The sequence below is a fragment of the Capricornis sumatraensis genome, chromosome 20 (assembly GCF_032405125.1).
Source record: "Capricornis sumatraensis isolate serow.1 chromosome 20, serow.2, whole genome shotgun sequence".
Lineage (NCBI taxonomy): Eukaryota > Metazoa > Chordata > Mammalia > Artiodactyla > Bovidae > Capricornis > Capricornis sumatraensis.
Genome location: NC_091088.1, coordinates 10,357,540 through 10,376,851, shown reverse-complemented (window position 1 = coordinate 10,376,851; position 19,312 = coordinate 10,357,540). Strand labels below are relative to the sequence as shown.

Genomic DNA, 19,312 nt, shown 5'->3' with positions numbered 1-19,312 from the left:
GGCTCCGTGGTCACGTCTGTGCTGCCTCCCTGGGCTCTTGGGTGCACCTCATTTGCACGTGTCCCCCGGACAGCTCACAAAGCCTGCCCTATGCAGCCCGCTGGTGACAGATGCTGTTTTCCGTAGATGTCAGCCGTTCAGACTGCACGTGGTGAACACGGCAGGTGTGGCTAGCAATGCCTTGACAGCATCTGCAGCCTCCTGTTTGCCACCAGATGGGTTTTCCCCATTGTCCCGCAGGTGTCTAACCTCCGCCTGCTCTCCCAGCTGGTCTCTGAATGTCACATATTGTTTTCACAGTGGTGTCGGCAAGGCCAGTGTGTCAAGCTGGGGGAGCTGGGGCCCCGGCCCATCCATGGCCAGTGGTCTGCCTGGTCGAAGTGGTCAGAGTGCTCCCGAACGTGTGGTGGAGGCGTCAGGTATCAGGAGAGACATTGCAACAACCCCAAGTAAGGCTCCGACAGAAAGTCCGTGTTTGTAAGACTCAAACTTTCAACCTGCTCCATCTTGCCTATTTGTTTATCTTGCTGATGCCTGTTTTTAAGGGTGGTTTTCTTCTGTCTGGTTAATAGCAATCAACGAGGGCTTTACTGTTTGTATATAAACACTGTATGTACTTCCCTGGTGCCTCAGCGGTAAAGAACCCGCCTGCCCATGCAGGAGACTCAAGTTCGATCCCTGGGTTGGGGAGATCCCCTGGAGGAGGAAGTACCACCCCACTCCAGTATTCCTGCCTGGAGAATCCCATGGACAGAGGAGCCTGGCAGGCTACAGTCCCTGCTGCTTAGTTGCTCAGTCGTGTCCAACTCTTTGCAGCTCCATGGACTGCAGCCTGCCAGGCTTCCCTGTCCATGGGATTCTCCAGGCAAGAATACTGGAGTGGGTTGCCATTTCCTATTTCAGGGGATCGTCCCAACCCAGGGATCGAACCCATGTCTCTTGTGTCTCCTGCATTGTAGGCAGATTCTTTACCCACTTAACCACCTGGGGGCTGTAGTCCATGGGGTTGCAAAAGAGTCAGACACTAAACAACAGATCCACTGGGGGAGGTGTGCTGGGCAGAAACCTGAGAAGAGCAAAGGGGTTTATTGTTTGTGTGACTCTGCTGAGCACAGATTCCAGTAATGGGGTGGATTACTTTCGGCATCTAAATTAGAGCTGCGTGCCTGGGATACTGGAGAACATAGAAGCTTGGCTGGTAGACAGTGTGTGAGTGAGCGTGTGTGTGTGTGTGTGTGTGAGAAACTGAGGACCTGGAGAAAGCTTGTGGAGTTTTGCCCTGCAGGAATGTACATCAACACGTGTTGACAGATATGCCTGACTTTTAAAGAGAAACCAGAAATCTGAAAAAAATGTTGTCTGAAATTTCCCAGTTTGTAAAATATCGACCACACATTCAGTGTTCTTTAGAAAAATAAAAGGCTGGGAGGACTCATCAAATATCTCATGGGCGCCCTCTGATCTGGTGGCCTTGAGATTCTGAGCTGTCTGTCTCTGTGCAGTGAAGGTGGTTTCATGTTACTTTCATCGGCCCTAATTCCCGCCTGCAGTGTGTGTGAGATGTATGTTTCCTGATGGGCTGCATGATCCCAAAAGAGCTCAGGACTTGGAAACGGAAAGATCTGACTCCATATTCTGGGTCCGCCACGTATTAATGGTGTTGCTCTGGGAAGGTCGCTTGAACTTGGAGGTTGGGTTGACATATAAGATGGAGATGACAGCACCCACTTCAGATGGTTTGAGGAGATTAGAAATTGTGTCTGTAGAGTTTCTGGCACACTGGGGAGCATCCAGGGGACATTCAGCAAAAGGTTCTGAGGTCCATGTGGTTTTTCATTATCTTCATCCTAAACTTGGGGGCTTTCCCGGTGGCACTAGTGGTAAAGAACCCACCTGCCAGTGCAGGAGACATAAGAAACCTGGGTTCGATCCCTTGGTTGGGAAGATCCCCTGGAGGGGGAAATGGCGACCCACTGCAGTATTCTTGCCTTGAGAATCTTATGGACAGAGGAGCCTGGTGGGCTACAGTCCATGGGGTCGCAAAGAGTTGGACACGATTGGGCACAAACACACACACGTCCTAAACTCACCAGGAATACGGGTGACAGAGGGTCAGTCCTCAGAGGCGACGGGGAGAGGGCTTCCTGATGAAGTTAGACGTGGGAGAAGGTGGTGGAGTAAGAAGAAAGTGATGGGACCTTGGAAAACGGTGGATTTAATTTTCCAGCATGACTTGATATGGATGTTGAGAACAGAGGCTCTTAGGCTCAGGACCTGAGTTTGGCTCCTAGTCCGCCCCTGCCTAGCTGGGTGGCCTTGGATGACTGACTCGCCCTGCCCTGCCCTACGTCTCTCGTTTGTAAAAAATGAGATGATGACAGGCTCTGCCTCATATGAGCTGGTATTCATAAGTGCTGGTCTTTCTAAAGTGCCTGGCACATTGTAAGCACTGGTGTTTGGTAGGTTGAGAATGTAAATAAATAATAAAACGACAGCAAAGGGAAATTTTTGAAAAGACAAATAGTCACCTGAGTCAGCACCTGAGCTGGATCAAGAGGCCAGTTTGTTCCCCAATATAAGGGAGGGTTTGGCGATTCTTTAACCAGGGTTTGTTAGGTGGCATTTGGGATATCTCAGAGGCTAATGTAGGATCTCTAAGCTTCGGCACTCTTCGCATCTTAGGTTGAAAATTTTTCTGTTGTGAAGGTTTGTCCTGTATGTGGCAAGGTGTTTAGTAACAGTTCTGAGCTCTACCCACTCCATGCCAGTAAGATGACTCCGCCTCCCTACTCAACTTCCAAGTCATGGCAGTGAAAGTATCTCCAGATGTGGCCCAGCATCCTGAGGGGGCACAGTCATTCCCGATTAAGTCGTACTGCTCTAATCAGACCCAGTAACTCACTATAATGAAAGGAAGACTTGAGATGCATTTACAGTTTAGACCAGAGTATTAAAACCACCCTCCACATACACTGAGTGTAGCTCATGTCTGGGATAAAATTGTTAGAATCATTCTATTACTTTTCGTTTTTGCAGCATATTTCGTGGATCTGGTTTTCATACATCGCAACACTTTACAATCTCGGTATTTTCTCAAGAACGAAAGAGATTACCTAATTCAATAGCTCTGCTGGTGAAGTGCATGAATGACGCCCCTGAGATTTAAATTAAAGCCTCTCTCATATCTGTGGGATTGAGAGCTCTCATTATAACAAGACATTGTTCTTGGAAACAGCATACTGTAATTTTAGAAACACCTAATATAAGAATTAGTCATTCAAGTGGTTCAGTTTGGTGCAATTTTATCATCTCAAACAAGATTGAGGCTAATCAGGATTTTGGTTAGTTATGAACTCCGTGAGATGGTGATGGACAGGGAGGCCTGGCGTGCTGCGATTCATGGGGTCGCAAAGAGTCGGACATGACTGAGCAACTGAACTGAACTGAACTGATGCACAAAGTCATAAATAAAGCAAGTAAATGATCGGCTGTTTTGAAACGGTTGAATCAGCTCTCCATCCTTAGTTCATGTTGTTGCCGTAAAGCTGGTTTACTCCTCTTTCAGGTTACTGATTTCTTTCTCGATTCCGCTGAAACCTTTGGTCTGTTTAGATCACTCAGCTTGAGTACTTTCATTTTTTCATGTGAAAAGCAATGTGAGCTTTTTATTTCACATAATGATGGTTTTCCCAGAGCATATTTTATTTCATAAAAAATGAATTATTTCTGGTTGATTCATGGATTTATCAAACTTTTCAGCTTCAAAAAGACTGAAAGGTTATCTGGTTCTGGAATGGCCAGACCCAGCACACGTGGCCCTTCGTCTTTGTCCCATGTCTGTGACAGACCCATTCATCAAAGCCCCTGTGTTTTGCTGATCTCTACTCTGCCTCAGGAACCTTCTCAAAAGACTTTTCCAGGCATTTGCTGTCAATCAGGGTAGAACAGATGCATGAGCTGAAACCTGTTGTTTCATCTGATGATTTTGCAAATTGGTAGCCAGAGGAGACGGAGGCTCCCACTCAGAGTGGCAGCCGTTGTTCAGGTCACCAGGCTGGGCGTGGGGGAGTCTAACCAAGATCCCACTGTCTTCATCCTCACTGGGAACATTTTTTTCTGGTTCCCTGGAAGAGAGCCTAGTGAAATTCCTATACACTCTGTTCAAGAAAATGAATAATGAAAATTCAAGTGGAACAATTCAAATCATGATAAGCAAACTTGCAAAAGCATTCTGTGTGTGCTTAGTCGCTCAGTCGTGTCTGACTCTGCATCCCACGGACTGTAGCCCCCCAGGCTCCTCTGGCCATGGGATTCTCCAGGCCAGAATACTGGAGTGGGCTTGCCATGCCCTCCTCCAGGAGATATCTCCAACCCAGGGATCCAACCCAGGTATCCCACATTGCAGGCAGATTCTTTACCAGCTGAGCTACCAGGGAAGGCATTCTAGAACTCTCTAGAACATTCTCGAACTCTCCTAAAATATGAGTCCATTTGAGAAAGACTAACAGAAGAAGCATTGAATCATATCTCTGGCCCATTTTCCAACCAGTAAATTCCAGACTCAGCTGATCATCAGAATCACCAGTTGTGCTTTAAAAAAAAAAACACACTGATTTCTTGATACTCCTCATCATGTATTTTTATTGAGAAAGCCTTTGAAGAAGTCCAGGAATATTTTGTGTGTGTGTGTGTGTGTATCTGTGTCTGTGTATATTTACACATGTGTGATCGATTGTATATAAATATACGTATGCATACACATATATATGTAATATATTGTATATATACATATGTTTACATATATATACACACATTGTTGTTCAGTCACTAAGTATGTATTTTATATTTATATATACACATATAACCACATAATACATATGTAAATATGTATTTGTACATGTATAGTGTATATGTGTCTATATGTATACATATGTAAATATGTTATATATGTGTGTGTATGTGTATATATGGAGGGAGAGTTACATATATAAATACTTCTTAAAAACAGCTTCGCAACTGCTTGTAATGCTCAGCCACTGCAATATATAATGACCAACCAACAGTATAGCCATTTGTAGTCAGGACTGACTAAATTATTCAGAAGCAAATATGTATATACTTCATAGTAATCTAATATAAAGACAAAGTCATGCACCTAGATATTTGGGAGTTTTTTGGTTGTAATCATAAAGAACTCATTGTACCAAGGGACATCATGGTAGAATTTTCTGTTAATTTATCCTAATACTCATGTTCCAAGTTGCAGGAAAAAACATATCTGTATTTGAAGATTTGATGGCAAAGTCCAAATTCTTGCCAGTCATTAAAAGTAGAAAGCACTTTAACACAGTTACAGTTGATTTGTCCTGTGCCCAAAACTGTCTACCGGCGGTCTCTCAGGTAATCATCACAGCCATCCTCACTTGACACGTCAGGAGGCTGACTGAAATTGCCTGCAGAAAAGCTGGCAAGGAGCAGAGTGTGCTTCCCTTCAGATCTGCTCCGCTGTCCGCAGCCCGCCCCCGAAGCACCTGGCATCCTCGTCTCCCTCTTTGCCTTCCCGTGCCCAGCCCGCCTGCCGACCTCAGTTCCATGCAGGCACCGCCGAGCTGGACCCTCATCCTGGGGAGCCCAAAGGTGTGAGGTGGAGCTCTGTTCTGGCTCTTTCTAGCTGTGTGACCTCCACTCAGCACATCTGAGAAGCGCTACCGGCCGTCTTTCACTTCATCTGTACACTGGGGGGATGGCTATGTGAGGCTTTTTGCTGGTTTTTTATTTGACTACCCTGGGCCTTAGTTGCGGCACGCAAGATCTTAGCTGTGGCATGCAGGCTCGGTAGTTGTGGTACATGGACTTGGTTGCCCCACGCATGTGGGATCTTCGTTCCCTGACCAGGGATCCAACCCACACCCCCTGCATTGGCGGCGGATTCTTAACCACCGGACCACCAGGGCAATCCCTGTATGAGTTTTGAGGTCTTTTCCATGTTACACTTTCTGAATTGAAGAGTTCACAGGTGGTCCTCTTTCACTTTGTTGAATTTGAATAGTCTAAATGAAGCTTATTTGTAAAATCTCAGACTAGAGAGGCTTATGCTGAGACAATTTTAATTACGCACGACTTGTAAAGATGACCAGGAACAGAGGAAGGCTCTCATGTGGCACTTTAAGACTTTTCTAAATGCTTTTTTGGATAATGGTTTAAGAATTCTTGGGGGATTCGATCTAGCACAATAACTGCTAAATGCTTTAGCAGTTGTTCCAGAGTGTTTTGAAATAGCTTAAAAATCTCATTCTGGCGATGTGATGCTTCCCCGTTCTGTTGAATCCATTTTCACATAGGAGGATTTGATCAAATGTGCTGAAGCAAATCCAGAGGTGTTTTATAGCATTCCTGTGCTTCCTAAAGAGACAAGGAATTTTAATCACATATATTTATTAACTTGGATCCTTCTTCTATGTTACATGTTTGCATTGAGCTTTTGTAAGAGATGGTTTTTAGTCCATTTCATGGAAATGGAAAGAGGCAATTTCTTTGTGCCTGGAGTATGCCGGAGAAGACATTATTGGTAACTTTTTTCAGTGGGGTTGACACTCCTTTTTATTTTGCTTTCTGGTTTTTGCAGTCTACCTAGCAAGATCTTAAAGAGCTTGCCATTAGGTCATAATTATTTATGTTCTAATGGGATTCCTTACTCTGGAAACCCATTTCCCATTGTGCTTGGCAGGAAAGGCGCAGGCCACCTGCAATGTTAAAAAGTAATTATGCAGATACAAACAAGGGCATGTTCCCCCCACCCCCGAGTTTAGAATCCTGGGAATAAAGCGCATATGAGTCTGACAAAGCTAGATTGGAAAATATGGCAAGTCATACACTCAGTGTCCTAATGGACCTTCTACATCCCAGGAGGTGCTCTACAAACTGCAGGGAGAGGACAGGGGTCGGAGATGGGAGCCAAGCTGGGGAGGAGGCTGGATCTGCGCTGGAAGAGCTTTGCGCCAGCAAATGGGGCCTGTGTGTTTGCATGCGTGGCACACTGAGCAAGAGCATTTAGGCATGCTTGCAGACTTCCCTAACACATGAGGTAAGAGGATGCGCACCAAGAATATGCCTCCGCCAGTCTTTATGGACAAGAGCATTTAGGCGTGCTTGCAGACTTCCCTAACACATGAGGTAAGAAGATGCGCACCAAGAATATGCCTCCGCCAGTCTTTATGGAAGTCGCCAGAATGTTCAAATTGGATTCAGAGGTAGCAAATACATTCCATCTAACATGGCAATTGATGAACAGTGGTTGTATCTACCCTAGGGCCATGTAGAGAAAAGAAAGCAGAGAACAAGAAAAATTGTTGGTTGATTAGTTATGTCTGCCATGGGTACAAGAAGGATTGTGGGCCACATATTTCCACTGTTGTAATCGACTGGTTCCACTGCCATACACTGTGGCCACCATGATGATGGTCCCTCCCTGTCATATTGCCTGTGACTAATAGTGAGCCCTTTGCTTGCCAGTATTTAAAGAGCTTTCATCTTCTTTGCAGGCCTCAGTATGGTGGCAAGTTCTGTCCTGGCTCTAGCCGTGTTTATCAGCTGTGCAATATTAACCCTTGTGATAAAAACAGCTTGGATTTCCGAGCCCAGCAGTGTGCAGAGTATAACAGCAAACCTTTCCGTGGATGGTTCTACCAGTGGAAACCCTATATGAAAGTGGAAGGTAATTTGGTCTCTATGAACCTCAAACAAATATATCTCCATGTGAACAGTAATGTGAATGAGCGGCACAGAAAAAACCGCTGCCTATAAAAGAGTTTCAGTGTTTACCTTTCCTTACCCGGGCCCATCCTGGCCCAGGTTTTCATTCAGTTCTGTGGGTTTGTTTATTTTTCCACATTTTTTTTTTCACAAGACATCCCTTGCCTCCCACATGTATAAGTTGAAGAGGTCATGTGTTTGGAATGTACTTATGTTTCTAAACTTACTTTTGACATTTCAGCAATTAAGTCTCCCAGGAATGTTAATTGCAGTTGGTATGAACTGTCCAGACCAAAAACTCATGAAACCATATCTGCCCCATGGAGACACCATTCTCAGTAACTGACATGGTAGATGATAACAGACACGGGAAGACCTATTTTCAGAGTGTATGCACACACACACACACACACACACACACACACACCCCATGAATAAGAAATATCTCTATATTAAATTCTTGGTACTTACTATAGCAAAGTAATACCTTGTATTTGAACTTTTACATTGATTAGTTTTGATTTTCAGCTCAACATCAAAATTTAGTTACCACGTATGTAAGTACCAGACTAAATGTACTTTCTGTTACAGAAACAGAATAATTCTGTACAAAATAAGCTGAGACCATTCTGTTTGTTTCCTATCAATTTTTTTCCACTCACTCACTTTATCAGAACTCATCTACCCTCCCTTGGAAAAGGATAAATGTGAATCCCAGTCAGACATATGCAGAATGGGAAGAGATCAGATTTAATGATAATTCATGGGAAATAAGACTGAGGGCTGCTTCTGCACAAAAGCTCAAAATGAACCTATATTATCAATAACCAAAAGGAACTGATGTAATCAGACCTCATTATAATAAGTATTAAATAGCTTCTACAAATCAGAGGTGATACTACAACTTTGCTCAACATCAGCAAATGTTACAAAATATTTTCTGATTTCAAATTTCTGTCACTAATATTATTGCAGCTTTACTAGGTAGAGAACTTGCCATTTCATTCATTCATTCAACAGATACTGATTGAGGACCTCCTCCTGGGAGACTCTCTGCTCCATGCAGAGGCGAGTACATTGAATAAAACAGAGACCCCAGCCATAGGGTCTCACGTCCTACTGCAGGAGACACAAAAGTTTAGGCTTTCTCATCCTTTCCTCTTCTCTCTTTGATACTTACTTAAAATCACAGAAGACAGACCATGATTTGAAGGTCTGTGACATTCATGCTGCTTGGGAAGAATCAGGGAAAGACCAGTCTCTGTCTTACACTGATTAGCTTTTTCTTCTGTATTCCTTTTTTTAAATGGAAGTATAGTTGATTTACAATGTCTGTTAGTTTTAAGTGTACAGGGAAATGATTCAGTTATATATGTATATATGCTTTTTCAGATTGTTTCCCCTTATAGGCTATGGCAAGATATTGAGTACAGCTGTCTATGCTATACAGTAGGACCTTGCTGTTTATCTAATTTATATGCTGCTGCTAAGTTGCTTCAGTCGTGTCCGACTCTCTGCGACCCCATAGACGGCAGCCCACCAGGCTCCCCCATCCCTGGGATTCTCCAGGCAAGAACACTGGAGTGGGTTGCCATTTCCTTCTCCAATGCATGAAAGTGAAAAGTGAAAGTGAAGTCACTCAGTCGTGTCCGACTCTTAGCGACCCCATGGACTGCAGCCCACCAGGTTCCTCCATCCATGAGATTTTCCAGGCAAGAGTACTGGAGTGGGGTGCCATTGCCTTCTCCATCTATTTTATATATACTAGTGCATATCTGTTAATCCCAAATTTAATTTATTAAATTAATTTATCTTAATTTATCCCCTACCCCAATTTCTGTGTTTCTAATAGACTAGTTCCTAAACTTTCTCAGGAACCTGTGTGGAAACACTGAACTTTCTAGAACTTGTTAATTCTTAGGAATGATGGAGAAAAGAGAGGGTATATGTTTTCTAGCTCCCTAATCTCACATGCACTGAGTAGGACTCATGAAATAAAAATGTTATTAGAAAAAATTCCTAGGTGAGAAAAAGAATTGAATCCATCCATACGGCTGCACATTTGGGCCATAGTGACTGCCCTTCTCTCCTGTTTTTGACTCTGTCTTTTATTGAGTGGTTTGTAAAAGGCATCCACTTGCGAACTGTTCACACGTTTGTTGTCAAACTGTTGTCAAGGATTTCACACAGCGTCGCCCACATCAAGTCTCATGTGAGCAGCGTCATGTGGAATTCCTGGCCGAAAAGGACTCTTTCTATGGGAGAAATTGGCACAATAACGCCTTTCTGATAACAAAAGCTCTCTAAAGATAATACTTTATTTTTGCGTGTGATACCAAACACTTCTCAGAGACCTAACATTGTTTTAGTCTTAATGTTTAGTTTGTTTGCTTCCTCTGCCTTTTCATGATTTGACTCTTTTCTGTATGTTTTGCAAACGTCATTGACCATATGCCTTTTTTCCAAAGTGCCTAAAACATTCCCTCTTAACAGACTGAATAAATATCTAAAATCATTGTGCCTGTCCTAAATCACAATCAGAAAATTATGACCTATGGGCCAAATCTGACCCTTTTTTAAAACATTTTTTTTTTAAAGTGGACCACTTTTAAAGTCTTTACTGAGTTTGTTACAATACTGCTTCTGCTTCATGACTTGGTTTTTTTGGCCCAAAGGCATATGTGATCTTAGCTCTCAGACCAGGGAACGAACCCATACCCCCTGCACTGGAAGGCAAAGTCTCAACCACTGGGCCACCAGGGAAGCCCTTGACCCGTCTTTTCAAATATTGTTTTATTGTGACCCAGCAATACTGCTTCGTTCACATGCTATTAATAGCTGACCTCAGGGTCTATGAAATCTTAAATACTTACTATCCAAGGAGGGTAGGGACACAAGCCACCAATCACTTGTATTGTGGCTCTTAGGATTAGGAAAATAAAGTTCTCATGTCTTAATGTTAAAGTTTTATATGGATTACTAAAAGGAGTTCCTGTCTTAAAAAGCCACACACATCTGCCCTCAGGCATACATGCGCACACACACCCACATGGAAAACTGTGACATTTCCTACCTTGATCATCAGTTCAGTTCAGTTCAGACACTCAGTCGTGTCCAACTCTTTGCGACCCCATGAATCGCAGCACGCCAGGCCTCCCTGTCCATCACCAACTCCCGGAGTTCACTCAGACTCACGTCCATCGAGTCAGTGATACCATCCAGCCATCTCATCCTCTGTCGTCCCCTTCTCCTCCTGCCCCCAATCCCTCCCAGCATCAAAGTCTTTTCCAATGAGTCAACTCTTTGCAGGAGGTGGCCAAAGTACTGGAGTTTCAGCTTTAGCATCATTCCCTCCAAAGAAATCCCAGGGCTGATCTCCTTCAAAATGGACTGGTTGGATCTCCTTGCATTCCAAGGGACTCTCAAGAGTCTTCCCCAACACCACAGTTCAAAAGCATCAATTCTTCAGCGCTCAGCCTTCTTCACAGTCCAACTCTCACATCCATACATGACCACTGGAAAAACCATAGCCTTGACTAGACGGACCTTTTTTGGCAAAGTAATGTCTCTGCTTTTCAATATGCTGTCTAGGTTGGTCATACCTTTCCTTCCAAGGAGTAAGAGTCTTTTTAATTTCATGGCTGCAGTCACCATCTGAAGTGATTTTGGAGCTCAAAAAAATAAAGTCTGACACTGTTTCCACTGTTTCCCCATCTATTTCCCATGAAGTGATGGGGCTGGATGCCATGATCTTCGTTTTCTGAATGTTGAGCTTAAAGTCAACTTTTTCACTCTCCTCTTTCACTTTCATCAAGAGGCTTTTTAGTTCCTTTTCACTTTCTGCCATAAGGGTGGTATCATCTGCATAGCTGAGGTTATTAACCTTGATCATAGTAGCTTTCTAAATAAATTTAACTCATCTTTTCGGTAATCACGTCATTGTCCTAGGATTTCCTCTTGACCGTGACCTCGTTTGATCTCTTTTCTTCTAGAGGAAGACCGATGTAAACTGTACTGCAAGGCTGAGAACTTTGAATTCTTTTTCGCCATGTCCAGCAAGGTGAAAGACGGGACTCCTTGTTCCCCAAACAAGAACGACGTTTGCATTGATGGGATCTGTGAAGTAAGAGAACATTTCTGCTTTGGAACATGTGGTCATGCTTGTGCTGCCTCCTATTAAATTTATAGGGGGAGAAGTGTGGCCGGAGATTCTTATGTCTGAATAAGAGCAGCTGGTGAAGGGAAAAGGGTAACATTTCAAGTTGGATGTGAGTTTTTATCTCCAAGTCCCTGCTCACTTTCTGCATGACCCCTGTCCTGTGTTTTGAATTTCTCTTTCACTCCCTTTCCACATACAGAGGTGCTGATATGTCCTACTTTACATGAAAGTTTGTAAAAAATAAGAATGGAGCTAACAGTGGCGGGAGACTTTTCTTGCGTGTTCACTAAGTACACACAGTACATGCTTAGAACTTTGTAAATGTGCTTGGAAATAGCATTTCTGTTTATTTGGGGTGAGTTTTTCTTTTTCTTCCGGTATCTACTTTCTCTTTTCAATTTGATTGTGAGCTCCGTGATCTTTTAAGGGAGTGTGCGTGTCCTTGGGTTGGTGCTGGGGGGAGGGGGCCAGTCCCAGCATTTTTATGTTTCACTGGTAGAACTGGCCTGAGTAAATTCCTCTCCCATTAACAGCAGTAGTGGCTTTTCATTCCAGTTTTACAGATGAAAGCTCTAAGCCTTAGAGAAGTTTTGTGACTTCCCTGATCATATGTCCAGTGATGGCAGAGGAAGGATTTGAATCCCTAGTCAAACTTGAGACTCTGCTCTTAATCATAAAGCTGCACCACCTTCCTAATATTTAGTAAATACAGTTTTGGTTATTCTAAGCCAGTGGCTTCTCAAATGTTTGATTTTCTCACTCTTTTTTTGTTTTTTGGTCACAGCCAGTGGGATGTGATCATGAACTTGGCTCTAAAGCAGTTTCAGATGCCTGTGGTGTTTGCAAAGGTGATAACTCAACTTGCAAGTTTTATAAAGGCCTGTACCTCAACCAGCACAAAGCAAATGGTAAGAAATGCTGCAGATTCGGTGCTATGAGCGGTGGGACATGTCCTTTGCTGCCAAATGAATTTGAGACTTGCTAAATATGATCCAGCTTTTCACTAGCTCCTATGATGCGTGGAAGATGATGGCTTTTGATGCTTTGTTATTGTTCAGTCACTCAGTCGTGTCCGACTCTTGACACCATGAACTGCAGCACGCCAATCTTCCCTGTCCTTCACCATCTCCTGGAGATATTCAAGCTCATATCCATTGAGTAAATGATGCCATCCAACCATCTCATCCTCGGTCGTCCCCTTCTCCTCCCGCTTTCAATCTTTCCCAGCATCAGGGTCTTTTCTAATGAGTCAGTTCTTCACATCAGGTGGCCAGATTATTGGAGCTTCAGCATCAGTCCTTCCAATGAATATTCAGGACTAATTTCCTTTAGCATGGACTGGTTGGATCTCCTTGCAGTCCAAGGGACTCTCAAGAGTCTCTTCAACACCACAGTTTAAAAGAATCAATTCTTTAGCGCTCAGCTTTCTTTATAGTCCAACTCTCACATCCATACATGACTACTGGAAAAACCATAGCTTTGACTAGATGGACCTTTGTTGGCAATGTCTCTGCTTTTTAATATGCTGTCTAGGTTGGTCATAACTTTTCTTCCAAGCAGCAAGTGTCTTTTAATTTCATGTCTTCAGTCACCATCTGCAGTGATTTTGGAACCCAAGAAAATAAAGTCTGTAACTGTTTCCATGTTTTCCCATCTCTTTGCCATGAAGTGATGGGACCGGATGCTATGATCTTTGTTTTTTGAATACTGAGTTTTAAGCCAGCTTTTTCACTCTCCTCTTTCACCTTCATTAAGAAGTTCTTTAGTACCTCTTCACTTTCTGCCATAAGGGTGGTGTCATCTGCGTACCTGAGGTTATTGATATTTCCCGGCAATCTTGATTCCAGCTTGTGCTTCATCCAGCCCAGCATTTTGCATTATGTACTCTGCATGTAAGTTAAATAAGCAGGATGACAATATACAGCCTCGATGTACTCCTTTCCCAATTTTGAACCAGTCCGTTGTTCCATGTCCAATTCTAACTGTTGCTTCTTGACCTGCATATGGATTTCTCAGGAGGCAGGTCAGGTGTTCTGCTATTCCCATCTGTCTTAAGAATTTTCTACAGTTTGTTGTGATCCACACAGTCAAAGGCTTTAGCGTAGTCAATGAAGCAGATATTTTTCTGGAATTCTCTTGCTTTTTCTATGATCCAGTGGATGTTGGCAATCTGATCTCTGGTTCCTCTGCCTTTTCTAAATCTGTCTTGAACATCTGGAAGTTGTCGGTTCACGTATTGTTACTTATGCAAGAGCAAAGGAGGATGAGAAGTTTTAGCAATACAAACATCCAGAGGTGTGTTCAACAAATGCCTTTCTGCTGAGCAATTTCAATATGCTGTGACACCTGTATTTGTTAAACAAAGAACGTATTGTGAAACTTTTAAAAAATATATATATTTATTTATTTGGTTGTACCAGTCTTAGCTGTGGCATGTGAGATCTAGTTCCCTGACCAGGGACCAAACCTGGGCCCCTTGCATTGGGAGTGCAGAGTCTTAGCCACTGGGCCACCAGGGAAGTCCCTGTATTATGGAACTTAGATGGTCCACACTTAAAACGTAAGACACATACTTGAAGCAGTTATCTCACCATCATGAGTAGAATTGAGCTTCGAGCCCTGTCTTCTGCACACCACAGTTGAGACTAGGCAGTTCTAAGTTTTTTTCCAGATTGATTAAAAATAAAAAGCATCTTTGAGTTTCGTGGCCTTTGTCGTTCAGAAAAAGAGAAGTGTGTCTTCTGTCCACACACATGTGCTTGGGGAAAGTACATCATTTTCTCTCTCGGGTGTTCCTACCACTTGAAAAATGGAATAACTGAGTGTTTTCACCGCGTAGGAGTAGAAATGAGCTGCACTCTGTAAGGAGGGCCGCTGCGTCTCTCTGACGGGGTCTCCCGCGTGTGACGTGGATGACAAAAATGTTCTGCTCTCTCCACTTAGAGTATTATCCGGTGGTCACCATCCCGGCGGGCGCCCGCAGCATCGAGGTCCAGGAGCTGCAGATATCCTCCAGCTACCTCGCAGTCCGAAGCCTCAGTCACAAGTATTACCTCACAGGGGCCTGGAGCGTCGACTGGCCAGGGGAGTTTGCCTTTGCGGGGACCGTGTTTGAGTACCAGCGTGCCTTCAACCACCCTGAATGCCTGTCTGCCCCGGGCCCCATCAATGAGACGCTGGTCTTTGAAGTAAGCCCCTTCTCTTTATTCGGCTCTCACTGCCTCTTGCTGCATGTCTAGTGACGACCCCCATTTAAGCTAGCTTAAAGAACCACTATTTCACACCGTATCCTAACAGGCTAAAGCTCAAAGGGCAAAGACAGCCCCTTCATTTAGGGGAAGAGGGATCCAGTGGCTCCCCGGGAGAACGTGCCAACTTTCACATTTAGATGCCAGCCTTCCACCAGTCCACCTGGCTGTTGAGTTTGCTGAGGAATATCCCAGGGGTCATTCTTTACATGATTCCCGTTTGTCTGCGTCTGCCGTTTGGATAGTCTGTCCATAGTTATTCATTACATAGATCTACCGGCCTTGGAGGCAGAGTGGCATAGTGGAAAGAACACTTGCTTGATGGCTAGACAGTTCTGGAGAAGGAAATGGCAGCCCACTCCAGTATTCTCGCCTGGAGAACCCTGTGGACAGAGGAGCCTGGTGGGCTGCCATCTATGGGGTCGCACACAGTCGGACACAACTGAAGCAGCTTAGCAGCAGCAAGACAGTTTTATAGAGCAAGCCGATCACTCTTTTGGCTGCCGTTTTCTTTAGAGGTGAGAAGAGAAATGAATAGATAACAACGAGGAGAGTGAAAACAGCCACCATATCTGCGAATGACTCCGTAACAGAATTGTCACGGAGACTTTGTCTTTGGCCCTCGTCACGTCTCGGGTTTGCTTCCTCCAGTTTATAAAACAGGGCCAGTCGTGTGCTTTCAGAGGCATGTGGCATGTCTGAGGTGTGTAGAAGTCCCTGTGCCCGTCACGTCCCGAGGACTTAGGTAACCAAGCACTCCCGTTAGTCACTGAGCTTCAATCTCTCACTTGCAAAGCTGGGGCAGGAACCCTGCCTCGCTGACTTGCCAGAAAAATAAGCAATGAAGTGTGATGAAGAAATGTTAACCGATTTGCCTAGCTCACGTAGCTAGGAAGAAAGCAGAGTTGACTTGGAGTCCAAATCTTTTCCATCTACGAGTATGATATCTGCTCTCAGGCTAGTCATATTGCTGTGCTCTTTCCAAATCAAAGAAACAAGTCGAATTCAACTATTTCTATTATTATTATTTCAGGTACTAATCAAACATTTACTAAGAAAGATGAATTTTAAAAGAGTTTAAAAGTATGACTACATGTAACTCCGCCCACCCTGGAAGGACCTATTTTATTTTTATTGCTTCTGCTATGTGATGCATTTTTAATTTCTTTACTTTTATTGGAGTATAGTTGATTATCAATGTGTTAATTTGAGGTGTACAGCAAAGCGATTCAGTTATACATATATCTATTGTGTTTTTTTGGATTCTGTCCCCATTTAGGTTATTACAGAGTATTGAGTAGAGTTCCCTCTGCTATCATTTTCTTTACCAGCTGAGCCACAAGGGAAGCCCAAGAATACTGAAGTGGGTATCCCTTCTCCAGGGGATCCTCCCGACCCAGGAATCAAACTGGGATCTCCTGCAATGCAGGCAGATTCTTTACCAGCTGATTTATCAGGGAAGCCCCGGTGCTATACAGTAGGTCCTTATTGGTATCTCTGAATATTTTAAATATAGCAGTATGTGCATGTTAATCCCAAACTCCCAAACATACAGCTCAACCTTCCCCACCACATTCCCTGCTGATGACTGTAAGTTCATTCTCTAAATCTGTAAATCTGTTCCTGTTATGTAAATAAGTTCATTCACATCGGTTTTTTAAGTTTCCAAATATAAGTGATAGCATACGACATTTGCCTTTCTCAGCCTGACCTACCTGACTTACACGATCATCGTTTGGTCAATCCAAGTTGCTGTTGCTGCGAGTGGCATTATTTCACTCTTTTTTATGACTAATATCCCACTGTTTATATGTACCATGCCTCTGTCAGTGGGCATTGAGATTCTTTCGTGCCTTGGCTTTTGTAAATAGCGCTGCAGGGAAGGTTGGGGTGCGTGTGTCTTTTTGAAGTCATGGTTTTCTCCAGATAAATGCCCCGGAGTGGGACTGCTGTGTCATGTGGTAGCTCTGTTTTAGTGTTTTAAGTGAACTCCATACTGTTCTCCATAGTGGTTGTGCCAATTCACATTCCCACCAACAGTGCAGGGGCATTCTCATTTCTCCACACACTCTCCAGCATTTATTTTTTGTAGATTTTTTGGTGATGGCCTTTCTGACTGGTATAATGTGATAGCTCATTGTACTTTTGGTTTGCATTTCTCTGATAATTAAATGTGGAGCATTTTCTCTTGTGCTTTTTGACGATCTGTATGTTTTCTATGGAGAAATGTCGCTTTCGATCGCTCCATTTTTGGATAAGGTTTTTTGGTGTTTTTGACATAGCGCTGTCAGGTCTTTTATTTCAGAAGATGAAATTAGGAACCCCAAATCAAACTGGTTTTATCTTAGGGTAGTTTGGAGTTCAACAATGAATCCAGCCCCTGAAATCAGCCTGTAATTACATGGAAGGCATAGGAATTGAACTTTCTGGTTAAAGATTTTGAGACTTGTTTTTCAGTCCTAATTTTTTAGATGGATATGTTTGTTTTCTTTTCTATCAAGCATCTGAGCAGCAAATGTCTTTTCTTTAGAAAAGGTATATTTTCTTTAAAGATATATTTAGCTTGCAAGGAATCAGTTTTAGAGCAACATGGCTTCCTAAGTTTTACCATGAGGCCTTTGATCCATCTCTAAGCAAATGTACACAAACCAAGTTCTGTGGCTAGAAAATTACTGAACCAGAAGGTGGGTACCTCTCACAGCTTCTGCCACCAGCGACCGGAACTGAGTCCAGATGATTCCTCACGAGAAACACGTGTTTTCCTGCTTAATGACAAGCAACCATTTTTTGTTGTTGTTTCTCTGTCCAATTTTCTTCATAATTACAAAGCCCTTCCGGTAGGTTTTCACAGTTCTGTCTGTAATTTAAGGTTTGCTGTTAACCATAAGTTATCTTCAGGAAAACCACAACAAAGAATGAGACAAGAAGTGATGGAAAGTGCAAAGCAGAATCACAGAGCTCCTTCTGACTTTCATCTTTAGAACCTGAATGTCCCCTGTCATTGTCTGTGTTGATCAAATTAAACAGATAATGGACACATTGTCACTGAATACTATGCCAGCCTCAAGCTGAGAATTTTTATTTGTGCTTTGCTTAATTTAAGCATCCCTTCTCATCTCATTTATCTGTGTTATTTAATTCTGATTAAAACTAAATCTTTGGACTGTTCACTGGGTCTAAACATTTTCCTAATGATTAGTGGCTATTTTTGAGAAATGAAAAGAATGATCTTCATTGGTGATGGAGTTCTACAAAAGCCGTCAGCTACATCATCTATCTCCTTGCAAATACATAGAATTCCTGGTCATCCAGTGGTTAGAATTCCATGTTCTCACTGCTGAGAGCCCAGGTTCAATCCCTGGTTGGGGAACTGAGATCCTAGCAGCCTCAGGGCATGGCTAAAAAACAAACCAACAAAAACAGCTGGTTTGTCCTCGCAAATACAGACAGATCCTTGGGTGCGGGTGGAAACCAAAATGTAAGGGGAAAAATTGGGCTGATCTAAATACAATTATAAAACATAAAGCCTTTCCCAGATTCAACTGGGTATGCATGGTTTTCTAAAATTTCATTACTATATAAACGCGATTAAAACTACAATTGGATCTCTATTAATACAGAATGGTAGTTTTACCACAATGCAGTAAGGTCACATTCGCCTAGCTGTTGTTTTTACAACAGCTTTATGTACACATTCTGCTTATAGATTCAGTGAAAGATCCAGTTGATGTGCTTGGAATGTGGCTTGTCTGAAAATAATCCCCAGGGAGACTTGTATGATTAATTGGTCATGCCTTGCTTGTATTCTTTAAAGGAGGCATGGTTTCATTCAAAACTAGCAACTATTTTTAAAAATCCAACTCAGTAACCTAGTATTATATCTATTTTATCTTTTAAAAGAATTTGGGTTAATGACTATAATACTTAAATTGTACATTATTGCTCTCAGAAGAATATGGTCAAATTTGAGGTCAGTTTTTATCACATGCTCGTGCCTCTCCAAAACTGATAGAACACAGTGATTCTAAAAACTGAAAAAATCACAATAAGCAATACATTACATTCTCTAAAACTAGACTGTGTATCAGTACCCAAGCCATCCATCCACGGCCATCTTCTTTAAAGAAAGGAAGTTCAAGTTCATATGCCTTTC

At 42.9% G+C, this 19,312-nt stretch overlaps 1 protein-coding gene across 1 annotated transcript in view; it reads left to right on the top strand.

Moving 5' to 3' along the window:
* The window catches only part of ADAMTS18 (ADAM metallopeptidase with thrombospondin type 1 motif 18), a 150,745-nt gene that overhangs the window by 94,626 nt on the left and 36,807 nt on the right, over nt 1-19,312 (top strand). The window contains exons 12-16 of the mRNA XM_068992935.1: nt 301-449; nt 7,542-7,714; nt 11,745-11,875; nt 12,696-12,819; nt 14,855-15,099. Coding sequence (XP_068849036.1) covers nt 301-449; nt 7,542-7,714; nt 11,745-11,875; nt 12,696-12,819; nt 14,855-15,099 — 822 coding nt within the window. The remainder of the gene's footprint in view (nt 1-300; nt 450-7,541; nt 7,715-11,744; nt 11,876-12,695; nt 12,820-14,854; nt 15,100-19,312) is intronic.